The 10,192-nt window shown below is 41.7% G+C and overlaps 1 protein-coding gene and 1 pseudogene across 1 annotated transcript; both read right to left on the bottom strand.

The window, feature by feature from the left end:
• Positions 1–439: 439 nt before the first annotated feature.
• On the bottom strand, positions 440–2,361 carry LOC138624427 (peroxiredoxin-like 2A; annotated as a pseudogene).
• A 2,086-nt stretch (positions 2,362–4,447) lies between these two features.
• dydc2 (DPY30 domain containing 2) lies at positions 4,448–10,173 on the bottom strand. Its single transcript, XM_069704624.1, has 7 exons — positions 10,106–10,173; positions 7,972–8,134; positions 6,982–7,404; positions 6,585–6,767; positions 5,507–5,635; positions 5,196–5,301; positions 4,448–4,601 (listed from the first exon to the last, which is right to left on the bottom strand). The coding sequence occupies exons 2-6, from the start codon at positions 8,116–8,118 to the stop codon at positions 5,236–5,238; spliced, it is 948 nt and encodes a 315-aa protein (XP_069560725.1). The 5' UTR covers positions 8,119–8,134; positions 10,106–10,173; the 3' UTR covers positions 4,448–4,601; positions 5,196–5,235.
• Positions 10,174–10,192: the final 19 nt, after the last annotated feature.

Raw genomic sequence — 10,192 nt, 5'->3', positions numbered from 1 at the left:
ATAAAGAAGATCCTGTTATTTGAAGGAATGAGGTGCCAAAGTTAAGTTACGATGTGAAGGAACAAAAATGTGTTTTTGGCTGAAAAGTTGAAGGTTTTTAAACTTCTAATGATGATAAAAACCCCATGCGGGACAGATCCTGCACAGTGATGTTGGCTCTGGAAACGGCAGTGATTAATACCAACAAAAAAAAAACTGTAGAGCACAAAGACATGCTTTATTGTTCAGAAGGTCACGTGGTCTCTTGGCCCCCTCCTACCCCCCCCAAAAAAAGCACAGCAGTATCACAGCGTATTAAAGGAAACCCGAGTGTTAGATATCAGATCTGCTTCTTCTGTCGAGTTTAAAAACAGACCATCATGAACACACACGGAGCCTCTTGTACGCAGTCGTACCCCAAAATGCTCCCTGGTTTCCAAGAGACCACAAACAATCTCCACAAGTTTGTCTTCTTCCACAGGTGTAATGCAAAGAATTATCTCCTCCCTATCGCCTGGAGCTCTTGCGGTATTTTTCTGGCAGCTCGGATCACATCTTCAATGTTGACTTTATCTCCGAACTCAATCTCTCTGTGCTCCAGAAGAATTCCCTGCGGGACAGGACAAAAAAAAACAACCAATGAGTAGGTTTCCTTCTGACAAATACACAGTACATTACGATAAATACACTTTGAAATGATTTGTAATGTAATTAAAGTATTTAGTGGGATTGTTGGGTTAAATTCTTGTCATCTTGAATTAGGTTCTACCTGCTGTCCCTGTCCGATGACGAAGACCCCGCCGAGGACGAAGCCTTCTCCCAAAATGTTTCCCGTGAAGCCCTTCTTGAAGGCCCTGAGGCCGCTCATCCACACACCGACGCGCAGGAAAGCCAGGAGACCCAACCTCCGCTCACGAGGCCCATAAAAATGCTTCTGCAAGCAAACCAGAACTCTTGGGTCATTCATGCAGACTTAAACTGATTTGACACGGATGCTGAATGACCTCAGTGTTTTAACTAGAAATGATGCCAAAAAAAACCCCAACAACAAACAACTGGTTGAATCTGGTTTGAACATCAGTGTTGAAACCTCTGTGACTTCATAGACCGATTCATAATGGAAAATAAAAAAAAACACAGTCCACCTTTTCATCCAAGAAGACCTCCCCCTTGAAGTATGGTCTGAATTGCTGGACCTCGGTGCCGACGTCCTCCTTCACCACAGCGTACAGAGGGACCCCGAGCTCGTCCAGCTGGGATTTCAGAGAGGACAGCTCTGCAGCCTCCTGCAGCCAAAAGGAACATCCAAAACAATCAGATAATTATAATTCGTTTTTCTTTATCTGCCAGCTACCTGATCTAAATCAGAAAATTGATTAGACGTATACTGTTGTTACAATTGGTCCTTAAAGTGTAATTTTGTACGTTATTTTTCCCACATTTTTGTTTTTCACATATTGCTCACAAATGGCCTTTTATGGCTGCAATTGATTAGTTGCATTTATTTGTGGCTTGTCAGGCTAAAGATCTTCATAAAAGGTCATCTTGGAACAGATAAGTTTGTGTGTCTGTGTTATGACAGCAGTGGCAGTATTATTATTAATATTGCAGGCCTTTATACATGTCTATTTATGTCTGTTTTTTTGAGCAAGTTACAGAAGAAAGAAAGAAAAAATATATATATATTTCTATGAAAGAGCCCCAAAATGCCATGTCAGGTTGGATTTGGCAAAAATGTTTATAAAATACTGAAAAATAACGATGTACATGAAGATACCGAGAGAAATAATAGTAAACGAGGGCTTTGAGCTTAAAAATCTCTGTTTGGGGAGCCAATAACTTGAAGTAGTTCATAAATATATGACGGGTCACCTCACACCGTTATATTGAAATTACCTCTCTGCACAAAAATCATCCAGGCCGCCGCACCGCCATGATGACAGCGCCGGAGTCCTCCCACAGAGACCTGGCTTTGAATGTCTGCTTCTCTGAGGAAACAAATGGAGGTAAAAGGGTGAGTTGAGCAACTTAACGGATTCCTAGGAAACAATCGCTCCTTTCAAAACATCTCAGCCCACTTTTAACCATTTAAAAGTAATACATAATCTTCTTCTTTTTTTTTTTCTTTTGCGTTAGAAAGGAGCTTTGACTCACCTCCTTTTAGAGTTTGGAGCTCAGCCTCCTCCAAATGTTGGAGAGTGGCTTTCATTGGCGGCGTCAGAAACCTGTCGGTCAGGAAGTTCATGAAACCGGTGAAAAGGTTGCCGATGGTGGCCAAAGTGTTGGCGACGACTCCCGACGCCATCACTCTCTTTTTTTTTTCTTTCTTTTTTTTGTCCGCCTGGTTCAAATCACAGCATCTCGGCTCCTCGGGTTCCTCGGGTTCCTCGTTCCTCGGTTCCTCGGGTTCCTCTCTCTACCGGAGCAACAACACCTCTGACTGACTGCACCGCCTCTGAAACGCGCTTTTTAAACTCCAGCTCACTGCTGATCTTCCGATCTTTCCCAAACCCTGCCTCTTTTTCTTTTTCTTTTTTTTTAAACTCAGATTGTAATCAGACGGGTTGATTAGACGCAGCTGTGGTTTATTTTATTTTTTTTTTTTTTATCAGCGACTCCGTCGTCTCGTCTGCAGACACACAAAAATGCAAAACAAAAAGCGTCTCTATGCTCCAAAGTTGTGTCTCCTCCTCCAGTTCAAAGGTCACCCAGACTGGAAACTGCAGTTTCATTCTGCATATGGCAGCATTGTTGTTTGCAAGGTTACGCAGATATAATTTACAATACAATAAAAGTATGACTTAATGTAGCTTACAATATTTATGCGGCAGGAAATAAGTCTTGTAATTTAACCAAAACCAGTTTGCACAGTTTGACTTGTTGCTCTGAAAAGGTTTAATCAGATTACCACAATAAAAGTCCCCTCCAAAAATATTGACCTACATTTTGGAATAAATATTGAATAAATTGAATGCAGGTGTGGTTGAGTTCAGGGCGCGCGAGGACTTTGATAAAGGTTGTCTCTGGTTGTTTTCAGCCCTCCACACATATTTACCTGTTGATTATTTGGTTAAAAGTTGTTGTTGTTTTTTCATATTAAAATGTTGCATTTGGAAAAGGGGCCATGACACACACACACACACACACACACACACACACACACACACACACACACACACACACACACACACACACACACACACACACACACACACACACACACACACACAGAGCTAATAAGTCACTGTAATTTGACATTTCCCAAAACATAAGTCACGAGGCCGTCATCGAACCACCACAGAAATGGGGCCCATTAAGTTGGAAACATTGGAGGCTTGACTGTCTTTTCTTTTCCTCCCCCTCAAGCAGCAGCAGCAGTTAGATCTACAAACTGTAAGTCACATTTTCATTTATTAATGTTTTGGTTTTGCATGGCCGCTGCGGCATGGTTGTGCTTTCCTTGGCTGCCGTGACAGTCTGTCTCTTTCCGACATGCTGTGACTTTGATTTCCTTTCTGTTGAGCTTGGCTCAGTTTTAGTGAACTAACTTTAGATTTTTCAGGAAGATCTACGAACCGCAAGTCTCACTTTAAAAGTATTTTTTTAAAGGCTGCTGTGCCGCTCTCTATCCCTTTCTCTTTTCAAGATGACTACCTTGCTAAGACATTTCGGTCTGTCCTTTCAACACTTCCGCACGTTATTAAGTCTGTCCATACTTAAGTCTGTATGTTCTGTTTGTTTGTTTTTTTACAGTCTCGTGTTAAAAGCCTGGTTGCAACTTCACATTACTAATTCTACAAGCTGTGTTTTCTTCTCCTTTGCCAACAATCGGTCGGTGAGGTGTACCAGATATTGGTCTGCTTGCATCGTAGCCTTAATGGGCCGTGTCCCGAATGCAGAACCTGACGAGGATGTTTTGTTTTGACCCACAGCCCAGACGAGCCCTGAACACTTGGCCCGCTGCCACCTAATCCACTCGAAGAGGTTGTTCTGCCTTATTTTATCATGATGTCCTCATCTCTAAAGATGGAAAATAAGTTTTCTGAGATGAACACCCACTGAACCACATATTCACACCTCCATTATGCATGGATTTATTATGCTTTATTTTTGTTTTTAAAATGCAATTATTATTATTATTATTATTTTTTTAATGTGCTGATACTTGATACACCAATGAAGCTGTGTGTGTATACATCCTTACAAAGTTTTGTTTTTCTTCTTTTTTGAGGGATCCTTCTTGATATAGACCAGATAGCCACAAAATCTGCATTTGGTTGCATTAACTTGATTAAATGACACTTTTTAAAGGCACGATTTAACAACAACAACAAAAAAGACACAGGATTGGGTTCTTTGTTATATCCTGGTTTCAAGGTCCATGTTACAAAAGGTTTCTGCATCCAAAATGTTTTGTACATTTTTTTAAATTATTTGTTTTTACTGGAAAAAAGACAAAAGAATAAAATATTGTTGAATATTTATTGATTAGTTTATATTTTCACAAATGTTTACTGAAGCTTTAATTTTAGTTAAACTCGTCGATCAGTGGCTCGTCAACCGGCCTTAAGTGGATCAAATGTTGTCGACTTCTTTTTCTTCTTCCTGAAAAGCAACACAAAGTGTAGTTACAAATTACTCATTAAGAAACTATACAAAATTAACTTGTCTAATGATTAGAAACATAATAGGTTGGGGCCCTTTACCCTTTTCACTTTCTTTTTTTTTTTATAACAGAAGTTGATCATTTATAAGAAGAGGCCTGCTGCAGGATCTCCCATGATGCACTGAGCTCCCCTTTCACTCCATGTATTTATATACCACCATTGCATCTCATTATCTTCATGCTTTCTCTCTCTTGTAGCCTCTCTTTGGAGTAGCTTTGTGCTTCTGTTGCTGGGATCTCTGGTCTTTGACCTGCATGTTACTGGAACTGTCTATTGTCCCTTGTATCACTATGCTGTTCTTTTCTTTCTCTGCTCTCTTGGTCGAGGCAGATGGCCGCCTCTGAGCCTGATTCTTTTGGAGGTTTACTTCCTGTTAAAAGGTTGTTGTTGTTGGTTTTTTTTCTTCCAGCTGTCATTCACGTGGGACTTTCCTATGTTAGGTACCCTGAGATGACTTGTGGCACCACATGAATACAATTTAATAGACTGAATTGATCATTACATTACATTTGATCATAAATCACTTTGTTTGCCAGGTCTACCTTCGAGGATTTCCAGGTTCCCCTTGTGAACTCACGGGTCTGTCGCTCTACATGGTTCCCTCTGCTGGAGCCGAGCTATCGGTGCTCTCAGCCGTCTGCTGCCCGTCGGCCTCCTGAGATGAGGTGGCCAGAGGAGTTCTGGTTAAGCATTAAACCACTACGTCTTGTGCTTCTGAACAGACCTTCGGTTCTTGGACCCAACACTGCTGCCTCCTCAGGGCCAGTTTCTCTTATCAATACAAAAGGGCAAAGAGTAGAAAGGGAAATATTCTGGATTTTACAGAAGAGAATGAGTCGGCCGACAGAAAGAGCAGGCACCTTTTCTTGTTCTTTTAGAGGAGAACTCGATTTTTGTGTCTCCTGTTCGGTTTCTGTCGTCTCTGGTTTGAGGTCCTCCCTCTGTAAAGCTGAGGCCGGCTCCACCTGGATGGACTCCTCTTCATCAACCTGGTGGTGGAGGTTACAAAACCAGCTCCCAGTTTGTGTTTGAAGGGGCAGAAACCCTCTCGAGCTTTAAGATTAAACTCAAAACATTCCTTTTTGATAAAGCCTATAGTTAGGGCTGGCTCAGGTAGACCTGAACCAACCCTTAGTTATGCTGTTATAGGCCGACGCTGCTGGGGGACCTCGTTACATGCTGAGCTTCTTTTCTTTCCTCCTACTCTTTAACTGACTCATACCTCACCATCTTTTTCTCTCCCATAGTTTTTTCTTATTATCTGTTGTCTCCATTTAGTTCCCTCGCTCACGTAGTTTCTGTTCTTTCTTTTGCAGATGTCCCTTCAAGGAGCTGCACGTCTCTGCTCTGCGCTTGTCGTCTCCACCAACAGTTCTTCTCTTCTATCTCTATGCTGTCCTTTTCTCTCTCTGCTCTCCTCTCACCCCAACCGGTCGAGGCAGATGTTCTCCACCTCTGAGCCTGGTTCTGTCGGAGGTTTTCTTCCTGTTAAGAGGGAGTTTTTCCTTCCTTCTGTTGGAGGTTTTTCCTCCCTTAAAGAGGAGTTTTTTTCCCTCCCAGCTTATGTGGGACTTGTTGAATTGTTGGGTTTCTCTGTATAATATTGTAACGTCTTGCTGTAAGGACGTTAATGTGTTAAGTGCCATGAAATAACCTATGTTGTGATTTGGCGCTATATAAATAAAGTTGAATTGAATTGAATTGAAAAGTAGCAGGTTAGATGATAGAAAACAGGATAATCCTGTCAGTCTGTCTTTCCTCAGCCCTGACTCCCGTCTGTTTGCCTGGATACCCTGAAGCATTCTGGGAAAAGCGGACATGCAACGTGCTCCTTCTCTCTCCTGACCTCATCTGGCCTGTGAAGCTTCATTTGTCTTTGGCGGTATTTAGTGGTATAAGTCTTAAATTATCCGGGTAAACACAGTCATGTTTGATCACCTTCTCTTCATCTTGGTCTCCTTCTGTCACTTGTTTTTCCTCCTCCTCTGTTTTCTCTTCTACCTGATCGCTCCTCATAGACTCCTCTTTGACCTCGGTGTTGAGGACCTCGGAGGAAGAGCCTCTGGTCTCCGCAGGGTTTCCCTCGGGGGACTCCGGACTGGTCACCGGTTCATCTGTAATCTTCACCAGGCAGACTTAAGCATCTGCTTAAAACCATTTGATGAATATTTCAACGGCATGCAAGTCATGTACAGAATTGGAGCTTGGCACCTTGTCCCACCAACAGAAACTTCCTCGGCAACAATCATGGATCAAAACCACAAGAGAAAATAAAATATCACAGAGGTGGCCACCACCAGCAGAAACACAGATTTAACATTTAGTTTTCTTTCACCTCCTGTTTGATGTCCTTTTCCTGATGTTGGTCTGTTGGATCAGCGGTGTTCAATTCCTCTTCTTTCACAGGTATGTTATCCTCTTCAGCTCCCGGTGATGCTGGTGCATCTTCAAACTCTGTAGCTTCCTCCAGCTTCAACAGCTCCAATGCCTCCTCTCTGGCTTTCGCCTCTTCCTCCAGCTTCACCAGCTGCAATGCCTCCTCTCTGGCTTTCGCTTGCGCCTCTTCCTCCTGCCTCACCAGCTGCAATGCCTCCTCTCTGGCTTTCTCTTGCGCCTCTTCCTCCTGCTTCAACAGCTGCAATGCCTCCTCTCTGGCTTTCGCTTGCGCCTCTTCCTCCTGCTTCAACAGCTGCAATGCCTCCTCTCTGACTTTCTCCTGCTCCAGCTCCAGCTCCAGCTGGGCCAAGTTGGCCTTTTTCTGCAAATGAAAATGTAGCTCATTAACGAGGCTTCAGACTGCGACTGAGGAAAAAGGACGTTATTGCACATTTTATTACACAGGACAGCTGTAGTTTAACAGACCTTTTATTTCTTATAAGCCTGAGGCAGCCATAGTTCTCCATACAGTTTCTGAATTCATCTTGAAAGTAAAATGTGAGCGTGTTTTTGCTGCAACGTCGCCTGCAGGCTTTATATCTTTTAGCTTGATGAGCTTAGACCGTCTAAGCCTTGGAGAAGGCCGAGGTGGGGCACATTTTTTTTTTAAACTACTTCATACAGTTAAAAAATTAATTTCCTGCGTTAATGAACCATATTTTTTTTTGTTTTCATTTGTATATTTTAAAGTTTACATTTAAAATATCTATTCATTTATTTGAATAGAAATACACTAGTTACTTTCCACTTGTATGTCGCGACATTTTACAAACACACTTTTGAAGAATTAGACTCAAATAGGCATATAAATATGATATCTCTCCCTGGTATGGTTATGGATGTTGAGTATACCGCCCCCTGCTGACGAGAAACCCAAACGGCAGCTCACCTCTGTCTGGTATTGACTGTTGGAGTCCTGCTTGTAGAGCCAGTGCGCCAGGTACAGGATCGGGTCCGGGGGTCGCAGCTCGGCCACTTCAGCGATTCCGTCCGCCAGACACTTCCCCAGATGTTTTTTTACGTACTCGGAGTCCATGTTTTCAGTGACGACACTGTTTGAAAGGTAAAAGTGAACCGATGTAAAACGACGGCGTCAGTTAGTGTCGGTTAAACAGGACGTTTCCCCAGAACATTTCAAGTTTAAGTAGATTATTATTATTATTTTTTTTTTTTAAACCTTTTGCAAACGCATGGTTTTATATTTCAAAGTGTTCCGTTTCTATCGCGAGCTAAACGTAACAGCTCATTTAACTCAGTAACCAAGAGCAAGAAGACAAACCTTTGTTTTGGTTTTTCCCCACTGCGCATCCGTGTGTAGCGGTAGCGTCTCTATGGCAACGGTGTCACATCATTAATCCTCCCCTCAAGCTTTTGAAATAGTTCCCACTCACTTCGATTAATAAAAGTCACAAAAACTAATAACTATTAGTTAATTTACTTTACTGTAAGAAGATGATATGAATATTAATAATATAGTATTAATTATATTATTGAACTGGATAAAATACTTCACAACAGACTTCCTGCTGCGTTGCTTTGGATTAATTTATAAATTAAAATCTTACAAGCATTTGTTCTTGTAAAGTCTTTATTTTCTATTTATATTCTCACCATTTCATTTTGCTGCATATTTTTTTGTTTTGCTTTATTCATTTGGATGTTGTGCATATCCAACACAAAATCCCCCCCATGGGGATGAACGGGATTTAACAAGGGCATCTTTAACATGATATGTTTAAAACTCAGATTTAATGGGTGATGGCATTTTTTTTCTTTTGTATCTGTTTTGTGTGATTGTTAGTAACTCAGCTTTGAGGCTAGGTTTTTCTAATATTTAGTATAATTACATGTGACACCGTGTCCTGAAACTGGGGCTGTTTTCTGTGACATGGGAGAAGGTGGAAAAACTCTAGCAGGCTCCATTACCGAGAAACAGATGACACCCAGTTAACATTTGTAATCGCGTATATCATTTTCCTTGTATAATCATACTACACACCTTTCAGCCAAATATAGCCGTCACATCGACAGGAGGACTCCCCTAATCGGACTGTAAAGTGTACTGATGCAGTCCGGTCCCTTTCATTTTTAGACCAAATATAATTAAATATTATCTCCTTTTTCATGGTGATATAATGTGACCTTTGACAGCTACAGTCCTTAGGCTGCTTATCTTATTTGTAAGCCAAAAACAACAGATATTTCTGGTCCACACATGAGCTTTGTCGGTCCTAATAATATTATTAAGAAGGTGCGTGAAGTGCTGATATCTCAATATGGTGCTCGTAAATTTTTTCAGCACATCTTTGCCTCAAGGAGAGATCAAGAGTTGCCAACAAAACAAACAGACTGAAAGTTTCAAGCAAGACTTTAAACGAAATGCAATGAAAAGTCGCCATGCTGCCCTCTGCTGGTTGTATCGGCAAAACAATTCTTTTAATCTTTTCAATAGTTTCAAGAGGTTGTCTTTTAGGACATATTTCTTCAAAAGAACTTTGTGGGTCTCAGTCATATTTGGTAATTTTACTACAAACTGCACATATGGACTTCTTTACCAGAAATAATCAGACGCAAGATGTTCACATCCTGACAAACAAGAATTGAAACTGATACACAAATAATTAAGGGCCGTTTAATCTGCGTGTTTTTTGTTTTTTTTTAGTTTTTAATGGTGGTACAGGCATTGTCATTTATGATGAAACGAACACAATTTAGCAGATGATCGATTTCAAGACATCATTGACACCGGAAATGTGATCAAACGTTACTGTAATTGTAACACTATGCACACATTTAATCATCCGCATAAGCAATTTAAAGCGGATCTTGATGGAGGAACAGAAAACAAGTTCAGGTGGGACCAGAGATCCACGACGCTTGCAGCCGAAACGAAACCATCCAGCGGGACTTCTGGTTTTATAGAAGGCTTTTTGAAGGCTGTAAATGAGCTCGATCGACCAGCTGTGTGGGAACGGGACGCGTTTCCGCTGCTTGAAGTGTCAAGAGGTCTGATCTGATCCTACCTGGAGTGACTCCTCCGGTTTCACTGCAGGACACCACTCTGCGTCAGCAACAGCTGTCCTGCGGCCCCGCGCTGGCTGCCGCGAGGG

This window comes from Brachyistius frenatus, unplaced genomic scaffold, assembly GCF_029030835.1.
Source record: "Brachyistius frenatus isolate BFR_SWC_R1_liver_20210118 unplaced genomic scaffold, ASM2903083v1 Contig_51, whole genome shotgun sequence".
Lineage (NCBI taxonomy): Eukaryota > Metazoa > Chordata > Actinopteri > Embiotocidae > Brachyistius > Brachyistius frenatus.
The sequence above is the reverse complement of the archived record's forward strand: the minus strand, read 5'-3'. Positions and strand labels throughout refer to the sequence as shown.